Genomic DNA, 21,978 nt, shown 5'->3' on the forward strand with positions numbered 1-21,978 from the left:
CTGAAGCAACATATTTGTAATGGTACTTAGTACACAATATTTATGTCAAGCATTGTTCTGACTGCGATATTCTGGTGCCAGTCCGTATGTTGCTACTCCACCCCTTGTGCCACTTGTGGTTCCAGGCCCTTCTTTCCATGCAGCAGTGGCAGTCACAGCAATTACTGTGTTTGCCTAATAATCGTTTTCCAATTTAGAGTTTCTTGAGACAATTGAGTATCAGCAATATCAATCAATCTGTATAAGTTGGTTTCGGTTAAAACATATAACCATAAAAACAGTCTTTTTTGTAACCATGAATATAAAGAGAATAGTAACATATTAAACTAGTACTCTGTCTATACTATAAATGCCTGAATAAGGAGAGCCAAAAGTCAGAGAAAAAAATTGAGATGAACAGTTTGCTAAACATCTTCGATTTCACGGTTTATACTTTCTATTACAGCACCAGATTGTCAATAATACAATCTCTTTATTTCAAAGCCGGCACCTAAAATTCACCCACAGCACAGCAGACAACGATTTGAAAGTAGTAAATGATGGTGAAATGCTGGTTGAAGGCCTTAAACGTAATAGTCCTCTGCAATGGAGTGGGATGAAATGGTTTAGCTCCTTACCAGGGTACAAAAATCACAAAAGAAAATCACCAGGACACAATACACTTGAATCCAGTGAGGTCCAGCACATCAGGAAGGAGAGCATAGGTGTAGTGAGATCAAATCTAATCAACCAATGCCTTTCTTACTGGTTCCTAACTGATGTCAAATAGTACTCTATACCAGGCCCTAATGTTAAAGTAAAATCTGATCTAACTGGTACTGACTAAAGTACTTAAGAGCTACACTTTATCACTCTAAAAAGCAAGAGAGGTGATGTAAATAGTTCGGCAAAGCCCAATTCCTCACACTTCACACACTTTACTTGTCTCTGCCACGGCACTTCCAAATAGTTTTGAAGAGGGAGACATCTGCCAATCTGTTGTGATTTAATGTTGTTTCTGGAGGACTCCAAACTGATTTCCAAAGTCGCAGAGGAGCCTGTTTAGCCTGATTTTTCAAATATATTAAGACAAGCCCAAGTCTTGATGTCAAAGCAATCAAACCAATCCTTTGCCTTCCAAGATAGACAGACCGATCATCCACGTGCAGTAATATCTTGATCAACTTTGGCCAATCATAGCACTGTTCTGAGCTTATCGCTTCAGAACTATGTTTATGTCAGTCAGTCAAACATAAGTTTATTTTAGACCTTGGTCTTTAAAAACATTTCCGCAATAAAACACATCATCCATACATTATAAAACTATTGCCGCTAAAATCAGGGCCGTCCACAGTTAAAACATAGCATTACTCCTAACCAGCAGTACAATAAAATGTTCAATTTCTTTCTAAAACTTAATTCACAGACAATAAAAATCTTCCCAAGGCCCACGTTGCATCCAAGAACCACATGTTCAAAAGTAGATTACCTGTTTTCCCCCTTTCCCTAATACCGTATTTTTGTAAAATTTGGTTTTTACTAAAAACTTCAGTTGAGTTAAAAACCAGACAATCCACTAGGATGTGCTTTACGTCTCCTTTAACATTAAGGCCACATTTACAAATTTAATCTTTATCTATCAAAGAACCTTGAGCATCAGAAGGCAAAATACAGTTTACCCCACATCTAAATTTCAATAGACATCATCTTAAACGTGTGTTGGGTAAATTCTTCAAATAAGGATATATCTCCTCTTCCATCCATGAGTTCATCAGGAAGGATACTGATTTTATTCCTTAGATATCTTAGATCTTCCTCTCTGGCCACCTGTTTTGTTACCCTTCTAAGTTTGACTTTACTCACACATATTTGATCGATCTCACATTGTATTTCTCACAGAGTTTAAGAATCCTTCTTCTGACTGATCTTGCCCCATTTAATTCCAATCCAATCCAAAAATTCTTTATTTCGGCCATATAGACCATAAAAGATGCAATGCAAACATTACAAACATTAAAACATATTTTTAAAACACATTTAAATAGAGTCCGCTCTCCCAGCGAGGAGTGAATTAAAATTACATTAGAAAGTTCATTAGAAATTTCAAGGGGGTTCGGCCAATTTTTTCTTTCTGATCAACCATATGGCCATAAGAAATTTGGAAACAGCAAACACAATGTGGCCCAGGGTGCTAGTTTTCAAAATCCTGTATGCCTGTGCATACTCTCTGAACCCCAGGTTTTTGCAGAGCGGTGCTATCCAGTATTTTCTGGGCCTTTGGTATGCAGGGCACACAAACAAGATGTGGAGGTCATCTTCCACATGGTTGTTACAGCAGGGACATGTTTTATCGCCCCCATTTGTCCACTTAGAGGTGTATGAATTAATAGGTAATGTGCTAAACCTCCATTGAACATACAGTTTCCTCGCCAGGATGGGAAAGATAAAATCCATAAAAGGTTCAAAAACATACGAATTTTTGGATTCTAAAAATCGCAAGGTTAGGGTGCCGCTGTTTTGAGCGTCCATCAAATGAGCAAGGGACCTGGCTTTATAAATTTGTGCCAGGGCTTTGCGCGAGATTGTTTGGCAGCCTCGCGCAGGGTCCTCCCACAGGGCACGGAGATTGATGGCAGACAGTTCATTTTCCACAAAAGTGAGCCAGGGGATTTTGCCACTGCAGTTTAAACTCATGACATGGGTGAGATCCTCCCTATAATAATGAAGTTCGTCCGTAGACCAGAGCCTGTGCCAGAACTTCACTGGCTTTGACACAAGCTCCTCTGCAATAGGGGGGAGACCCATGTCCATTCTCAGAGGCTGGAGTGGCGTAGCACTTGGAAGTGCTAGAAGGCGCCTTAGAAAACTATTTTCCACTGTTGATAAGCCCTTACCCGCTTTGTATCCCCATAGCTCACTGCCATACATGGCCGCAGCCTTGGCCTGGGTCTTGTAAGTTTCAAGGGCCGGGCTTATGGGCTTGAAGGAAGAAGTGTTAGCCACTTTGAGGATTGCACCCGACAATTGGGATAATTTAGCCTTAGATCTTACTATCTGTCGGTCCCATGCTAGATTTTCTTGCAGTGTTACCCCCAGATATATAAAGGTGGACACCCTCTCAAGGGTGGCGGTCCCCAGGGTAGGATTAGGCCTAGTTTTGGTTGGTGGGTTGAAGATCATGAACTTGGTCTTCTCTGTGTTCACCTCCAACCCATGCTGAAGACAGAAAAGACCAAATCCATCCAGGATCCTCTGGATCCCCATGGGGGATTTTGAAAGGAGGAGGGTGTCGTCGGCAAACATGATTGCCGGTACCCTCCTACCTGCCAAACAGGGGGCGTCGTTGTCCTTGACGTTTTCCAGGTGTGAGATGACGTTATTAATGAATAAGCAAAACAGGGTCGGTGCCAAGACACAACCCTGCCTCACACCTCGACGAACAGGAAACCTGGATGAGAGTTTGCCATCTTTCCCACACCTGACTTGCGCATAGTTGTTCTCATGGAGCCTGACTAAGATGTTAAGTAGCTTGGGGGGAATTCCTAACTTTTCCAGCACCTCCCAAAGTTTCCTGCGCGGGACTAGGTCAAAGGCTGACTTCAGATCCACGAAGACCATGTACAATCTCCCTCCCTCGATCCTCACCGTCTTCCAGTAGAGGAGAACAAGGCGGAAGATCTGGTCCATGGTCGACGTGTTTTTCCTGAAGCCATCCTGCAGGGGACTCATGATGTCATTTTCCTCCACCCAGTCTAATAGATGGTTCAAAATAAGGCGCGCAAAAAGCTTTTGGGGAACATCTATCAGGCTAATAGGCCTGTAATTTGCCGGACTCAAAGGGGACCCTTTCTTGTAAATCGGAACTATTTCAGCCCCTAGCCAGGAGGGAGGGACCGCCATACCTCCCAAAATAGCATTAAAAAGAACAAGAAAGTACGGGGCCCAGATGTCAGGGTGGTATCTGAACAAATCACCGGGTAGCTTATCCAACCCTGGTGCCTTCCCCAGCGCTAAGCGCTCCAGTGCTAGGTTCACCTCCCCCAAGGAAAATTCCAAGGCCACATCTGGCAGGCAGGGGGACTCCACCACCCTCCCTTCCGGCCAGAGAGTAGTTTCTTGATATAATGTCCCAAAGTGGGCCTCCCAAATAGAGGGGGCAATATTGGGTTCTACTGCGGATAGCAGATCCCCTGTCCCATTGTTTACCAAAGCCCAAAATTTTCTAGAGTCTTTGAATTTGAGGGCTTCAGACAGTTCATGCCAGTGATTCCAATCCCACTCTGCCCTTGCATTGGCCAGTGCTAACTTGTACCCCCTCCTAAGGGCTGCAATCTTCACCTTATCGCTACCCTCTTTGATTGCGGAAAGAAGCTCAGACTTAGTTTTCCTGCAGGTGGAGGTGTACCAAGTCGGAGCGCGAGTCTTTTTCCTTCTAGTGGGCAGGGCCGGATTGAAGACATCTGCAAGGTCCCTCACTAAGGCCTGGTGAATGGCAAATAGTCTCTCGTTGTAGTCTGAGGGTCTAGATTGATTAATAAGAGCATCCACCTCCAGGAACCTAGGGAGTGCTATACCATAGAGGTTTTTTATAGCTTCTTCTTTGTCAACTAGCTTCCCCCATTTCACTCGACGCCTGCTTGTAGTGAGCAGTATATCTCCCTGGTCAGCTCCAGGATCAGTAGTTGGGAGCCCTATAGCAGGGGCTGGGTGCTGGATCACCAGCAAAAGGGAATTGTGGTCACTGTCTGTCCTCGGGGTCACTGTAAAATCATGAACTTTGGGCCACAGGGAAATATCTATAAAAATGTAGTCCAGCCTTGACTCATGACCCTTTTTGTTGAAAGTACACACCGAAGGAGTGTCAGAGGGGGTGCGTCCATTACACGCCCTCAGTGCAAAGTTCAGAGTAAGAGAGGTAAGTTGTACTACCAACGGAGTCCAAGCTTTAGGGTGAGGTGAGGAGGACGGTGGGACTCCCCAGTGGTCATCCTCGGCAGTAAAGGCACCCTCCATTAGACCTTCCAGGGGTTCAAAGTGGCAGTTAAAATCTCCTCCCATCACTATTTTCAGGTCGCCTGGCAGTTGCCCTAAAAAGGATGAGAGATCAACTAGGGTGGGGGATTCCTTACCCACAGCGACTGGTCGAGAGTAGACGTTAACAATTGCCCATGTACTTTTACCAGGCCATCTGAGGAGCACACACTGAATGTCCGGTGAAAGTGTGTCCATTCTATCCACCTGACACCCAATGTGACTAGCCACCCAGATTGCTAAACCTCCCGAGGGTCTCCCTCTCCCATTCGACTTTGCCGGGATTTCAAAAATGTCATATCCCCTCCTAAGCTGTGGTGCCCTGGCCCATGTCTCCTGGAAGAGGAGGATGTCACTTTTGCTGACCAAAGTTTCCCACTCCGGGGTATCCACCTTACTTAATAAGCCAGCTACATTCCAGGAAAGAATAGTCAGGCCTGGACCTTGAAATTGGGGACCTGCTTCACTTAGTACAGACGGGATATCATGTGAAAAATTGCCCAGATCACCCAAACCAGTTGTAATGGGTGACTGGGTGGGTAATTCAACAAACTCCACCAGTTGCGTTGTAAGAACAGTTGGTGTGTTTGGTGGATCCTCATCTAAAACTTGGGTGCTTCCCGGGGCGGTACCCCCATCATTTGCAGGGACCAAAGACCTTTTTTCATTTATGAGAACAGATGTACCTCCCCCCCTGAGTGTCGACCCATAGGCAAAATTTACTGGATGTTGTGGGATGTCCCCCCTTATTCGTCAATCTACTTGGTCCAGGCAGGAAAATCTATTCTGAAGGACGAAATTGCCATGGGCGGGCAGTATATTGTGCTTGGGTCTGTACCGTGAACCATCTACAGCAAAGCCCACTCTGGTCCAGCTCTGTTCCCTCCTCACTCCTAAGTTGGAAGCATTTGGGTAGAAGTGTGAGAGGGACACTAATTCTATGTTGGACTTATCCGGCCTTACCAGCCAGTTGCAAATGTAAGGGGCAACCAGTGGGCTTTTGAAACTAATAATGATACAGTCCCCTACCCTGTTTTTGGGGGTGGTTCCGATCCATGGGATCCTTCTGACCATCAACACATCACCATTGATGTTAGAAGGGAGGGGCCTGTTAGTATTAAGCCAACTAATAACCTTATTGCGGAGTGAGTCCTGTGGCTCTCTGGTGTCACCAGTGAGCTCAGGAACTCCCACCATAATCGCTGTGTAGGGCACAGCCTCAGGGGGCAAATTAACCGCCCTGCGCCTAGTATTAGGGCTAGTGGGGCGACCAGTATATTCATTGTTGTTGGCTCGCCCCCCACTCGTTGGAAGGGGTAGTGTTGGTTGCTTAGATCTTCTAGGTGCAGGGACAGGGGGCCTAGACATTTGTGAAGGGGGCAGTGGGGGAGCATGACTACCTGTAACACTGAGTTGTGCCCCAGCCGGGGCCTGTATACTTGTTCCAGCATTAGATGGTCTGTTCCCTACAGAATCCCGGGGAGCCGTCTGTGCACTTGGACCCAACCCCCTGCTAGGGCTTTTCCTGTGATGTGCATTTTCCATAGCCCTAAGTCTAGCAGCTATGGAATCCAATTTTACAGACAGGGGCTCCAGCAGGCTCCTAAGGATATCCCTAAAAGAGCCAATTAGAGCCTCCGTCGCATTTAGAGGATTTCCACCGAATATGAACGGGCCAGAACACCCAGGTACCAATGTGGCTAATGGCAAGCCTGATTGATCAGACCCAATTCCCGGGGAAGTAGCCACAGGAGAAGCCGGAATGTCTGTGCTAACATCTAGTGTTGGGTTGCTTTTATCCACTCTAGCCCTTTTTGCCGCTCTAAGTTTCCTTGACCTTTTCCTTTTCGGAGGATGGTCCATTCTACTGCCTACGGGATCTGTTGGCACTACAACTTCCCCTTCATCCTGCGCTTTAGACATTTCCGCACAGTTCATATACGGAGTGGTCTCCACCACCCCCGAGGGACGCAGAGACTCGCTATCCCTAAGTAGATTAGACGGGGTCCTAAGTTGTTGGAGGACTGTCTCGATTGTCTGATCAATACTATCCATGAGAGATAGATGGGTAGCATCGAAGGGTATTGGAGTACTAACATCGATGGAAGAAGAGTCCGAGGGGACCAGTGCAACTGACACATTTTCTAAATTATCCTCCCGGAGAGTGTCTGATACTGTGCGACCGTTGCTAGCCGCAGCACTGGTCTTTGGAAAGAATTTATCCAGTGTGCTAGAGCACTTTTGGGCAGCCTTACTCCTAGATACTCTAGTAGCCATAGCGAAAGGAACAGTCAAAGCCGCAGGTTGATAGAGTATGTGGAAGAGCCTTGAGACAGGAACAACTTTAGAGGGGTGGCCCGGTCCGGTCTCTGCCGGCCTCTAACGGCCTAGAACGGCCCGCTCTTTGCCCGGTCTTCGCCCGCTTCCTCGTCCGCGCGCGTCCCGCGTACGCGTTCAAGGCGGGGTTAAAGTAGAGGAGGAGAGAAGGGGGCGGGAAGAGGAACCAGGTGCGTGCGGTGGACGGCGCAAGCACTTCTGGACCTCGCAGTCCCGCTCCCTATGCAGGTGGCGTCTAAGGCACTCCCCCGACCGAGGTGACCGAGCCGCAATGCTCCCAGGCCACGCAGAGGGTTTTGAAAAGGGCTCCGCTGCTATTAATGCCCCAGAACGGCCAGAAACAGTGTCCACAGTCTTCCGCTGCACGAGCGGCACCCGCGCCAGCGGGGGCCGCGAGGAGTTAAATACACCGCCAGGAAGGTCCAGGGAGGTCCAAGGGAGAAGGGGGCGGGAAGAGGAACCAGGTGCGCGCGGTGGACGGCGCAAGCACTTCTGGACCTCGCAGTCCCGCTCCCTATGCAGGTGGCGTCTAAGGCACTCCCCCGACCGAGGTGACCGAGCCGCAATGCTCCCAGGCCACGCAGAGGGTTTTGAAAAGGGCTCCGCTGCTATTAATGCCCCAGAACGGCCAGAAACAGTGTCCACAGTCTTCCGCTGCACGAGCGGCACCATTTAATTCACTAATCATGATTTCTTTTTTACACAGCATTGACATTTTGGGGAGGCTCCTCACTGCCTATTCGTGTCCAGAATTTTATTATCTCTGCAAGTGCTAAGTAAGCCCATGCTGTTAAGCTAGTTTCTTTCCTAACAGTCTGGACCATAGTGGAAGGTGGAAGGGAAAGTAATCTTTTAAGCACCTGCCCTCTTCGAGGTCCTAATTTGATTTCCCATTAATATAGACAGTGTCTACACCATACTGGAACTGTGGCTGTATCAATCCCTGATAAGCTGCCAGTACCGGTCTTAGGGAGGGGCCTCCATACGATTTGTCAAATGTCTTAAGCTTCCCCACTGAGGAAAGTGCTTTATCCTGCAGAGATTCAATGTGATCTTTCCATGAAAAATTATTTAAGAACCACATCCCCAAATATTTGTGTTTGCTAACACTCTCAATTTTTACTTTATTTGAAGTCCACCTACTTTATCCTCTTCTTCCCAAAAGAAAGCACTTCTGTCTTCTCCATATTTATGGTTAATCTTTTCTTTGTGCAGTAATAATAGAAGATATCTAACTTCCTCTGGAGGCCATTTTCTGTCTGATCTAGAATTACTAGGCCGTCATCAGACAGCTTACATGTATACCATGCATTTTAGGACTAAAAGCATTAGATTGACTTAGCAGTTTTGGTAGATCTGCCACAAATAAGGAAAACAATATAGCTGCCAAACGACACCCTGTCTGAGGCTGTTCCTGATATTTATTATTTTTCAAAGTGACCCCTCAATATCGAATTCCACTTGTGTCCGGTTATTTCTGTATAATTCCTGTAAATCGAGAGAAGACCATGCTGAATTTAATTGTTTGTTAAAACTTCCCATAACAAACCCCGTTCAACAGAATCGAATATGGAGCAAAAATCCACATTGCAATAATATAATCCTCCACATTGTTCTATTGATTTTTTGGCTAAAGCCCATATACTGAAGCAATGATCTGTTGTCGATCAACCCCCTTTGAATTCACCTTGCTCTATGGGAATCACAGAGTTTGTGTCTGCCCATTTTTCAGTATCCCCAGAAGGATTTTTGAGAAGACTTTCTTACCCACATCTAACAGGTCTATTTTCCTACAGCTTCCAGGTACGGAGGACTCGCCTTTTTTATACATAGGTTTGATGACCGCTTCCTTCCAGCTATTTTGAAAGCATCTCCTCAGATGGAATTATTGGACTAAAGGATAAAGCAAGCTTAGCCCACCAACAAATATTGTTTTTTATAATCCCTGCCGGTAGCTTGTCTGGCCCAGCAGCTCTTGTAAGTTTTAGGGATTCAAATGTCTTCGTAATTATTACTACTGAAGACCGCTCCTCTATGTCCTTGTTAATATAAAAGTTTACTAGACCCTGAGTAATTAAAACATCCTATTGTAAACTTCCTCCAGGTATTCAACCTCTACTTCCTCTCCCATTGAACATTTCAGCGTATCCCCTCAGGACTACGTCTAAGTTCTTGATATAAAATATAAAGAGTAAAGGAGCCAGGACATATACACCTGCCTCCCTCCCCTACAGGAGGCATCCAGGAAATCCTTTTAACGTGTCTTGAGAAGCCTTAGTCGATATAGTATAGAATAAAAACTAGCACACCTCACTGCAAATTGGGTACTGAACTCTTCATGTGTGAGGGATATCTGCTCAGTGTGCAAATCATCCTTCAACAAGCATGTACCTGCTACCCGGCCAGACACATCTGTCTCTGAATATAGTTTATAAAAATGTTTTAAACACCCAAAATGGCACCTCCCCGCAATGGTTCTAAGTTCAATATTGATCTAATCCCCCATTACTATCTTTTGGTCATCAGAAAGGCCAAATACAGAACTCCTGCGCCCACCACTACCTGTGCCTGCCATTGATATCACAACACCATAATAGTGTGTCATTGTTACAGCTATGGGGCTGATTATGATGTTGAGCGGATTTTCCTTCGCCCGACATCACCTTGATCATGGGACCGACCGACCCCCGGTCGGCGGTCACGACCGACTATTTATGATGCATTTGCATTCCTATACTTTACAATGGGAGTATGTATTACAGCCGGAATGCATGCTCCCATTGTAAAAGAGGAGGTGCAGTTCATCCCTGCACCCCGTGGCAGGCACCACAAGGTGCCTTCTACGGGGTGCAGGGATCAACAGGGGGGTACGATAGATGCCCCCTCTGCCTCTAAATGGAGGCCGTGCACCTAAGAGGGTCGTGCTGGGGGCCCCCAAAGTCGAGTTCTGGCAGACTTTCTATGTCGGAAAGGCCGGCACAGAAAGGCCGCGGAAACCCAAAATCGTAATCGCAGGGGCAGAAAGAGCCGCCCTTGGGATAACTGACCACATTCCAACTGGTGACCGGGCTCTCCGAGGAAGTCGGACCTGCATATTACGATGCAGTTGGAAAGACTCCGACCGACAGTCGGAGCCGTATCCGACCGCATCGTAATCAGGCCCTTATTATCTCAAATTTAAGGGTGTGATCAAGCCAGCCAGTGAGGAGTTGCAGCTGAGATGCCAGCAATAAACTTCCTTATCAGGGACTCCCAATCTACCTGATCATAAGGCACCTTTGACATACTCAGTTTGATGATAGGTTGCGCTCCCGCTCTGACCACAGGTAAAAGCATCCAAAAAAAAAGATGAAATATTTGTTTCAGCAAGATGCAAAGCATCCTACAAAACATAGAGGCACTGGAGAAGATCACAATTTTACTCTACTACTCTATATTGGACATTAGAAGTGTCATCTATGAGTGTAAAGAGCCTTTTACACCCATCAGCACTCACCCACATTAAAGTCAATAAAGCCTAATGCATCGTGGCCCACCCTGGTTTACAGGTATTTCAGGTCACTGGTCTGCCGTTGTAGGCCTAGGTCAAGAAGCATCTGTTCACTCAGGTAGCATTGATCCTATCAGGAATAAACAGAATTTAGCCCAATTTGTGGATAACCAAGACATGTCATTCAGTATATACAATATATCTGGCACAACTCGTCCAGGGTTTTTCAAATAAACCATTGTCATCTGCATAAAGGGATACTCTGTGTATCATATCACCATCCTTATTCACAATCCATTAAAATGAACTCAAAGTGTAGTGGACATGTGCTCCATAACCAGAGCAAACAGCTGGGTAGATAAATGGCAGCCCTATTGGGTGCGCTTCTCCAGTGCCAGCTTCTAGATATTCACTTTCCATTGTTCATCCTCACTCATATTTGTGAATATAGATGTTTGATCCACCTTATTATTTTAGGACTATAATTCAACTGCTCCAGCACATGAAATAGGAACTTCCACCCCATGGTGTCAAATATCTTTTCAATAGCCAAGGGTACCACCACATAGTCTCCATCTGACATATCTAGAAAGTACTTGGTGTGGGCGTGTCTTCACTAATTCATTGGTGTATTACGATTTGGAATGAACCTGACTGATCTTGGTGAACTTGTTTGCTGATTACCTGCATAATTCTTTTTGAAATGGCGACACTAAGGGCTTGATTACGATGTCGTCCAGAAATCAAACCAACAGATTCCTTGTCGGAATTTGTTCCGACCGAAACGCTATCGGCAAGTCTGGCCGACCAATTGCGATGCTTCCAAACACCGCTCGGAGAGTCTCCCATTGACTTCAAAGGGACCCTGTGTTCCGACCAACAACACAGGGTCCCATTAAAAAAGGGGTGGTTGTGGAAAATCGTGGGGTCCCAGGGGTACCTCGGCCCCCAACTGGAGGCCTGAGTATAAAGGGGGGCCTATTATGGATTCCCAAAGTTGGTTTCCGAAAGCCTTTATGTGTCGGACAGACCGAGTCGGAAAGGCTGTCCGAAACCGACTTCGTTATACGTCGGTCAGAAACACTGTCTGTAGAGCGGTACGATTCGGCTTCGACCGACTCAAGAGTTTCCGAATGCCGGTCGAAACTGTTTCGTACTGACTGAGTGGTTTGCTTTCCGATCGCGAACATCGTAATTGGTCAGTTGGAAATGTGTCCGACTGAGTCAGAAACATAGGTTCTGACATGGTTTAGAGGAATCCAACTGCCGTTCGGAGCCTTTCCAACCGACATCATAATCAGGCCCTAAGTATTTTCATGCCTACATTTGTTATTGAGAGGTGGCAGTAAGATTATCTCTCAGGTTTGCCCAGTCTCTCCCAGGATCGGGCACCACACGCCTGAAGGATTCACTCATTGATTCAGGTAGATGGCCCCAGTACAACGTTTCCTTCAACAGTTTACCCAGAAGCAAGTCTGAGTGGTAAATATAGAATTCAATTCGCAGTCCATCAATGACAAATATTTTCCCTTTCTTCCTACTGGCAAGCAAGGACAACAATTTACACCAATAGTCGAGGTCTATCAAATTCTATAGCATGTATACGATTTGTAAATATTGGTGCAAAACGTAATTACCCTCTGAGTGTACTGCATGTATTTATTTTTATCTACAGTCTGTAAAATGGGTGTCTCCTGATTCTCCCTCTACAGAAGCTAAGCCAGCATCCTAAACAGTTTGTTCCCTTCCTTATGTGATTTATTTCTGTAACTCACAAATAAAAACTTATTTAGGGTTTCACACAGTTTGCTCTATTGATTCTAGCATGGCATAAGTTCACCGAGAAGCTCAGGTTTCAGTTTACCAGTGGGTGATCATTCTTTTGATCTCGATCTTCAGTCTCAGGAGCTAACTCACTCATCTCAATTTTCCAATCAAGGTACCTACTGTGGTGCCACTGGAGGTAGAGTAGAAGGGCTATTGTAGATCCCAGGCGTGGTGCTCCCACCAGACATCCAGCAACCTCTCTTGCCCTGACAAGTCAACCAGCTATTTAGTGAGTCTATGCACCACACCCAACCTAGGTGGTAATCTGTCTAGCAGACCTCAGCACACACAATTAGAGTCATCTGAGCTTCCATCCATGGGGTCAGCACTTCAATCAATTACAGAAAAAAAGAAGTGTAGCAGTTGGAGCATAAATATTTACCTAACAGAGGTTTCCTCTTTCTAGCGTTCCATGAAGGACATAATGCCCTTCAGGATCATTCAACACTTTAACAAATGCCATTAGGGAAACCAATTATCAACTATCAATCCATAATGCAACGCCTCTGAAAAATGAGGAATAAGAAGTAGACCTGCGCACGGAACCGAAACAGCCCTTGTTATCGCCATGAACGAACTACAAAGGCGAGCAGACAGAAGCCAGGCATCATTTCTGATACTGCTCGATATGTCTGCCGCCTTTGACACGGTGAATCATGAGATTTTACTGAGACGCTTATGGGAGGCAGGAGTGAGGGATACGGCACTGCATTGGTTCCATTCTTTTTTGCAGGACAGGCAACAAGCAGTATCTCTACCTCCTTTTCAATCTGCTTTCTCTCCGGTAACGCATGGTGTCCCACAGGGCTCTGCTATCAGCCCAATACTTTAATGTCTACCTTAGGCCACTAATTCTGTTAATCAAAAGCTTCGGCATTAAAACCATCAACTACGCAGATGACACGCAGATGATCCTCTCCCTGGAAGGCGAAGACTCTATCTCCATAGAGACCTTCCACAACTGCCTGCGGGAGACATCAAGATGGCTGAAGAACAATTCTCTTCAGTTTAATGCAGGGAAAACTGAGGTGCTCTTTAATAGTGGCTCGAGGATTCCCTGTTCGTTTCCTAGCAACTTCTGGCCCCTGGAAACAGCCTCCAATGTACGGCCTGTAGACTCGGTCCGTAACTTGGGGGTCATGCTTGATCACAAGCTCAGCATGGAGACACATGTCCAGAAAACCTCTGCCTGCTGCTTTGCCATCCTGCGCTCCCTAAGGAAAGTTCTGCCCCTCTTGCCCACCCAGGCGCGCGCCCAAATAGTTAGATGCACCATCTTGAGCAGGTTGGACTACTGCAATGCCCTCCTGTTAGGGGCCCCGGACTACCTATTAGACTGGCTCCAAAGAGTCCAATCTGCGGCTGCAAAACTAGCCCTGGGGCTTCCAAGGAGATCCCATGGACCATCCGCCTTGGCACAATTGCACTGGCTCCCTCTTAGACAGAGAGTGCAATTTAAGGCCCTCTGTATTGTTTTTAGGGCCCTCCATGGCTCTGGCCCAGTCCCTCTTCAATCTAAGTTTACATGGTACGTCCCTACTAGACTACTTCGATCTTCGGATGCTAAACTGGTGGTCATTCCCAGTTTCAAGAAGGTCAGATCCGGAGGTAGATCTTTTGAGGTCACCGACGCTAGACTTTGGAACACCCTTCCAAATGAGATCAGACACACTGATGAACTTTTACCTTTTAGAAAAAAGGTTAAAACTTGGCTTTTCCCTGGCTAGCCTTTCGTCCTCTTTGTCCCTCTTTCCTCTTCAGACTCTGTCAGCGCCAGGATGCCTGTAACTGGCGACAGTCCGCGCTCTATAAGGTCTTAAATAAATATAAATAAATATGATCTGCCCCTCCATTTTTCGGATACTTTACAGTGTCCTTAGGTGTTCAAGTGGGTTTCTTGCAGAAAGGCAATTTTGTTCCCTTGTTTCCCAAGGGGAAGTAGCACTCGACGGAGCTCAAGCCTCGGGCCCGATCCCAGCTTCCAAAACCTAGCCAGGCCGGGGAGAGCCTCCCCGGGCCCCGATGGACCCCCGTCCCCAGTGCCCGGACCCGTGGCTGGTTTGCAGGACGCGGGGGCTCCCGCACCCCGGGGTCCGCCGACAGAGCTCAAGCCCCGGGCCCAGTCCCAGCCTACATGCCCCAGAGAAGGTATCGAATTTGGCATGGTTATTATCGAGCACTTCTACATAGTGAGCTACTACAGCTGGATAAATGTACCACGATAAACAGTACTGTGGAACTATCCAGTTGAGCTATAGATTAAATTATTAGTTACTAAAAAAGAAGCATTCGGCTGGAGGAACCAAATTAGAATCACTTATGGACCTACAGAAGAAGTGATAAATGAATTTGAGTGCCGCTAAACGTGTTGCCAGTTATTTAGTTAAATTTTTTCAGTTTGATTGAAACATTTTTTCATCGGTCCCAAGAATGTATGTTCTCCTATTTTTATGAATAAACTTATAAGTATAAATACGTTTTTGGATTCCTAGCTTATGCCTTAATAGACTGTTTCTGTCCTCAGAACTGCCTTTCTTTAAGATAGCACCCTGTTTCTTTTTTTTATAGTTATTAGGAGTCCAGAAAATCCAATTCATACATCTCCCTCTTGCCGCCGTTGGACAATTACAGTAACCAAGTGCATACATCAAAGAATGCTGTTTCCCAGCATGGCAGACCCTATTCCTCTGTCTAGTACTAGAAAAAAGTAGTGCACAGCCAGCGATCCCACTGGAAAATACCCCTTTACAAGCAGCCTTCCCATCTCGGAAGTACAGTAATAATGTAATGGTGTTAATGCAACACTTCTCGCTTTCCCTGACCCAGTATCCCTTCATCTCTTCCATCAGGAAAAAAAAACAAAAACAGAGCAAACCAGAAAAGCAGCCAAGGGCAAGCCATTGTCATCATCGAACCCCAGCCACACTGCTAGCGTAGGAGGGGCCACCAGAGCTCTGGTGCTATTTCCAGCAAAAGTTTATGGGAACCAGATGAGGGTTGATGCTGTCTGCCAATAATGTTTTGAATGATTTGACCATACATGTCTTTGCCCCACCCAGGCATCCCATAACAGGATAGACACAGAATAAGTGCCCACTTGAATTATAGGTCTCTCAGCCGAGGTACCTTCCTTCAAGACAGTCACCTCATGTATAGAGTGGATGCTACTGTTGCTGTCTATCTCCTGGGTGTAATGACAGAAACAGCTCTGGGCAGCCAAATGACCATCACTTCCAGCTGACTCAGATCTCTGACCGTGGTGCGGCTTCTCCTTTATATTTATCCCACCCTAGGCTGCTTCACATGCTGCAAAAAAGTGACTTTCCATCTTTTATGACTCAATTGTGCTGGAAATAGCAACATGCATGTGAGGCCATTTTCTTGTTAGAAATCTGATTATCTAGCATGGGGGCAGTAGTAACATAGCCTTGAAAAATTTCTTGTATGAATTAAATGGGTCAGCTATCTATCTTCTAGTACATTGGTATGTTGCGTGCTCCATTGAAGACAATGGAGTACTCCGGGCTTCTAATGGCTGGTAAAAGCCCGGCGCATCAACATTCCAATGTTTTCCTTTCACATTTGTTGCTGTGAACAAAGGCCTCACTGAGCCCGGGGTGACTTCAACTCCTTCGGGCTCCTTGAGTTTACAAATGAGAACATTCTGCCCTGAAGGGGCGGAATGCTCTAATAGCCTTATTGCCCTCCGCAGCGGGCTATACCGGCATAGAAGGTCCACAACCTTGTTGAAGGCGAGCTGGAGCGGGTCTTTATTGGCCAGTATAGCCCTCTAAGGTCAGCTATAGGCTATAATATAACACGCTACAACTGAAAAACTGTTTGGATGTATTTGAAGAATCCATACACTTCAAACGTATATTAGCAACCAGCATAAAGAGAAGAAATGTCAACCAGAAGTCTTTCCAATCCCAGACGGTTTCATGAATATTTTTGACATTAGCATACTTATGACTAAGGATGTGTTACAATATTTTGTGTAATGTAATCTAGGATATCTTAGTAGAGAGGCCTTGATATTGAGCCCCGTTGCTCTTCGGTGACGATTGAAGGGTTGCATCTATGTCTCAAAACCCAAGAACGTGAACAATAATAATGCATGGAGGAACACTGGGTTTGCGGATTGGTGTTAGCACCCTGTGGGCTCTTTCAATCGGGAACAACGTAGTAAGACAACTGGCTTATAGAGTAGTAAGGATCCATTCCTTCCAGAAAAAGATCAACAGACCGTGTCAGTGGCAATGAGGCGTCAGTAGCAGGGAGTATTATATCACAATCAATCCTACAGTACCGAGCACACAAAAACCCAACACAGAGCTCCATGTCGGTGTTAATGCCACTTGCGTCTTACAATACATATTTAAGACAATTTTTTTAAAAAAAAAGCATTTTATAAATTGGTTTCTACCAGCTGGTAAATTCCATTCATCTTGAATTCGAGATGGTTTTCAAGAACTGGTGTTCTCTGAATTTGATTCTCTATTATACCTCATACAGCCATTTTAGATATACACAGTGTGGGAGGGCGAGATACACAGGGAGGAAATCTCATCAATAGGCCGATGTAGGGAAGGTTAATCAGTCATATGGGAAAGAAAATAAGAGTGAAGTCAGTAGATGGAAACCGTGATGCCCCCACGCCTCTTTACAGTTTCGTATTTACACATGCCACACATGTAGGTTTGGGTGTTGATGGAGTGGAGGTGCAGGAACATTATCTGTGAAACATAAATGGATGGGCTCATTAACCCAATGAATACTAAATACAGTCAGATTTTCAGTATCTAGGAAAATATGAGTATACAGACTGTATTTAAATGGATTTTTTTTTAATACTTTTTCACTCTCAAAGCCTGGCTGTATTTTACTGTTTGCTTAGGCGACATGCTCAGGCCAATAAATACATTTTATTTGCAGCATAAAAATGTATGGTAACAAATGTCCTGGTTTAGTAGCATAGGTTAGCATGCTTATACTCTCCCCACACTGTGGTAACGTAGGACTATTGAAACTGTAATACTGTGTGTATGAAAAGCTATTAATGGAATAGAAGGCATTAGTAGTAGTAAAGTCAGCACTCCTAACTTTACTACTACTAAACTGAGACAAAATCCAAACTTTACGACTTTCGGTATTCACATAAGGCATTTGGTAGTAGTAAAGTTAGGAATCGTAACTTTACTACTACTAAATCCCTTTTGTGAATACCGAAACTACTACGAAATGCCTTTTGTGAATACCGAAAGTCGTAAAGTTAGGATTTTGTCTCAGTTTAGTAGTAGTAAAGTTAGGAATCCTAACTTTACTACTACTAAATGCCTGCTGTGAATACCAAAAGTAGTACGTTTAGGATTTTGTCTCAGATTAGTTCTGTGAATTGGCCCCCTAGATTTTTGTCAATGTCTTACTTAATCCAAAAGATATATAATGATTTTTGGAAGGTCCACTGCCTTTTAAAATGCTATCAAGGTACAATTAAACCATCACACAAATATACCTTATGCTCAATTTTTTGCATCCTGGCTTTTGAGAATTGTTGACAGTCCTGGAAATAGTTTGTTGTCATTGGGAACATTAATTTAATAATGGTTACTGAGTCACCTGGGAGAAAACAAAATGGGTTCATTGGTGGTTGGTCAATCCATGCAGCCAATACAGTCATTATTATGGGATTGAGTGAGGTTTGTGTTTTCTGCTTATTCATCATACTTGCAAAACATGACTTTTTGATCCTTCTCATAAGATTAATTTTGAGTTTCACTATTTCAGATACGGAGACAAGGTGGAATCCAGTTACTCGTCGATCTGTTGGACCATCGAATGACAGAAGTCCATCGCAGTGCCTGTGGGGCTTTGAGAAACTTAGTATATGGGAAGGCTAATGATGACAACAAGATCACCTTGAAGAATTGTGGTGGTATCCCAGCGCTAGTGCGGCTACTTCGGAAGGCTACTGATTTGGAAATCCGAGAATTGGTCACAGGCTAGTTCCTCTTTTTTTCTTCTTGTGCATCTGTTTTCAATGTTTAAATGATCAGTGGACTAATTCTGTTTGAAAAGATAAATTGGCACATGCACGCTAATATTAGTGGAGAGGTGTGGTGCCATGGCCAGGGTAGCTGACTTCAAAGCACAAGGCTCATGGTTCGATCCCAGGGCAGCTCAGCTCAGCACTATGTGACTCTGGGCAATTACTAACTTAATTTCCATAACGGCCCCCAGTCCCTTGAGACCCTTAAGGGTGAGTAGTTCGCGCTTTACAAATACGAATTTATTTATTTATTTACTAGGCATATATGACTGCATTTGCTAAAGTTTTATAGAAAAAAGTAAATGTACGCATCATGGATTTTCACATATGAAGTATGTGAATTTCCAACAATTGTGGGATTCACGAAGATCCTTTATAGCATGCTTAGTAGTCTGTCCAACTGCATCTAGCAGAGATGTGCATTTGCATATTTTTCTTTCACTTTTTTCTCCAAAGGGAAAATATTTTTCTTCACACAGAATTGCATTCTCCTGTACCACCTTTGAAGTTTGGGATGTTCCATTCTATTTCCTACCATGTGAAAGCAATTACACCAGCCTCTTAGATAAGGACATCTAAATCTGAGTTACAAGAGAGAAACACCCGGCAAAATTGTTATGCTTTCCCACAAATGTGCACCTTGGTTTGTGTCCACTTCATTTTACAGGGCCACACCTTTTGTAACATCATCTTCTAAGCTCCATTGTTTAAACAGGGCCGTAGCCACCATTGGTGCAGCAGGTACAGTGGCATTGGGGCACAGAACCCTGAGGGTGCCACTGAAGCCCCGCAGTGTTGTATTTTACAACCCCAGCAGCAGTCAAAGGGGGCATTTTCCTTGCTTTCAACAGAGTCCTTGGCACTTTTGCTATACTATGGCATGTAAACCTATTATAACAGACAATAGACACTATTGACAGTCCACAGCACTACCTTCTATCTATTGGCATATGCTCTTCTGCATCAGTTCCTGTTTTTTGAAGAGCTAAGTTTAACCAATGTGCACAAAAACTTAGTGAATGAATACCATGATAATCTAATAGATTAAGCATAAACTCCTTTAAAAAAAAATTATTTTTATTTTATTGTCTAAAAGGGAACACCAAGACACTCTTGGTCTAAACATGGCATAACAGGAAGCAGTAATAATAACAATAATACATATATATATTCCAAATCATTCCAAGTCCTAACATAAACAGGTTTAAAATATGTGGCCTTGCTACCAATGGGCCCTGTTCTAATAAGTAGCCCCGGTTAGTCTGATACTCTAAGTATCTTCGAGGCAGCCCCATATGGAGTCAAATTTCTTCAGGGAGCGAATCCCTCTTGCTCTAGCCAGGGCCTTTTCCCTTTCAAAAGTTTCTCTCAGAATTGCCCACCATTCAGCTTTAGGAAGGTTCCGAAGAAATCCTATCCCTGGCTATAGCAAGTAGAGCTGCCACCAGCATTATTGGAATAATGAATCGATCACCATGATGATCCTCTTTGTAGCCCAGCATGATTTCAGCCACCTTTAGAGGATATTCAACCCTTAATCTAAGCTTCATGGCATGGGTTATCTTCTGCCAGAATGTTTCTAAATAAGGACAAGTAATAAATATGTGCGCAATGCTGGCTGCATACAATCCACATTTGGGGCATTTGCTGTTGTCCCCTCCTTGTCTCCCGCCTTGTCACCCCCCCCCCCCCCCCCACCCCCCTGTAGCCCATCTAGCAATCCTCTCTGGGGTATGATATAATGCGCAAATCATGTGGAACAGCTGCAGTCTTAGTCTAAAAGAGTGTATTGATCGGTCTAAAGCACCAAACACGGTCTTGATTGCTTCAGAGGTGACATTTATCCCCAGAGTCTCTCTCCATCTTGCTGCCAGCTTTTAGCAGCTGTTAACTCTTAAACTGGTGCAGGCATTGGTACATCGTGCTAATTGCCGATCTCCGATTCTGCCCGTGCAGACATTCCCATACCGCAGAGCTCGATACAGTTAGTAGTGTGTGGTGTCTCATAAAATAATCCCTGAGCTAAAGGTATTTAAAGAACATCTGACAAGGAATATCAAATGTAAGTTGCAGGCTTTCAAATGACTGAAAGCCATTATGATCATACAATTGGCCCAGATGATCAATGCCATACCTTGCCCACCACCTACTATCAAGGTCTTGAAATATCTCCGGAAACAATGGGTTACCCCATAAGGGGAGATTATCACGGAAAAGAGAGATAGAACACCTGGCGACATTTCCCTGCCATATGTGTACACTGTCCCTGATGGTCCTAAAGCGGATGCGTTTAAAATAGTTAGGGTCACTGACTCTATATAAAAACATTCGGCTGTCAGGCCCCAAGACCAGCCGATGCCAAAAATCTTGTTTTCTGGACTCAAAAGGTTCCTGAGGCGCCCCACAAACTCTGCCCAGTAGTACCTTTTAAAATCCAGGAGTTCTAGCCCACCCTGGTTATACGGCAGTTTCATTAGCCCTATTGCCCCTCGTGATTTTTTGTACCCCGAATAAAACTGCTCAAAACGCCGTCTAATTTACTGAAGAAGGAGTTGGGGACATGCAATGGGATGGACCAGAATAGATATTAAAATATTGGTAGCACCTTCATTTTTATAATGTTGCACCTCCCCAATATACTAATTGGAAGCTTATGCCTGCTTTTCAGTTGTTTGGATATAACTTCCAGCAGTTGTATCCATTTGCAGTATCTTCCTCTTAGTCCAAATGACGAAAGTGTTGCCCATAAATAATCCTAAGCCACCCAGTTGAAAGCCTTTTAGGCATCTAACAAGATCATGCCCAAGCTCAGCGCTAACTTCCCAGCTAGGTCAAAGGCCCCCACCACTGTGTTGATGTGAGCGGTGGTATCTCTGCCCTGTATAAAGCCATGCTGCTGGCCAGAAACTAAGTCTGGCATCATGGGAGCCAACGGGTGGCCAGGATTTTAGTGAAGATCTTGGCATCTGCGTTTATGAGGGATACCGGCCGGTAAGAGCTGCACTTCTCAGGTGGTTTGTCCTTATTCAAGAAAAAGACTGTTTGTAATATTCCAAGACTCAGGAGCCAGGCCTCTTCATCCTATAAGTTGAATAACCTCTCTCAGTAGAGGAACCAAAGCCTGTACCTCTTGCAGGCTTTGTAGAACTCGTCTGGGATTGAGTCTTCTCTGGTCGCTTTCCCTGATGGTAACCCAAGTATTGCTTCCCCGATTTCTTCATACATGATTTCTGGTTCCAACAAGGCCGAAACCTCCTGACTCAAG

At 44.9% G+C, this 21,978-nt stretch overlaps 1 protein-coding gene across 12 annotated transcripts in view; it reads left to right on the forward strand.

Moving 5' to 3' along the window:
- Positions 1 to 21,978, forward strand: part of CTNND2 (catenin delta 2) — a 3,222,299-nt gene that overhangs the window by 2,173,796 nt on the left and 1,026,525 nt on the right. For all 12 annotated transcript variants that reach the window (XM_085606754.1, XM_085606755.1, XM_085606763.1 and 9 more), the window contains one exon: positions 18,452 to 18,665. In XM_085606754.1, coding sequence (XP_085462880.1) covers positions 18,452 to 18,665 — 214 coding nt within the window. The remainder of the gene's footprint in view (positions 1 to 18,451; positions 18,666 to 21,978) is intronic.

This window comes from Triturus cristatus, chromosome 5_2 (genome assembly GCF_964204655.1).
Source record: "Triturus cristatus chromosome 5_2, aTriCri1.1, whole genome shotgun sequence".
NCBI classification, from domain to species: Eukaryota; Metazoa; Chordata; class Amphibia; order Caudata; family Salamandridae; genus Triturus; species Triturus cristatus.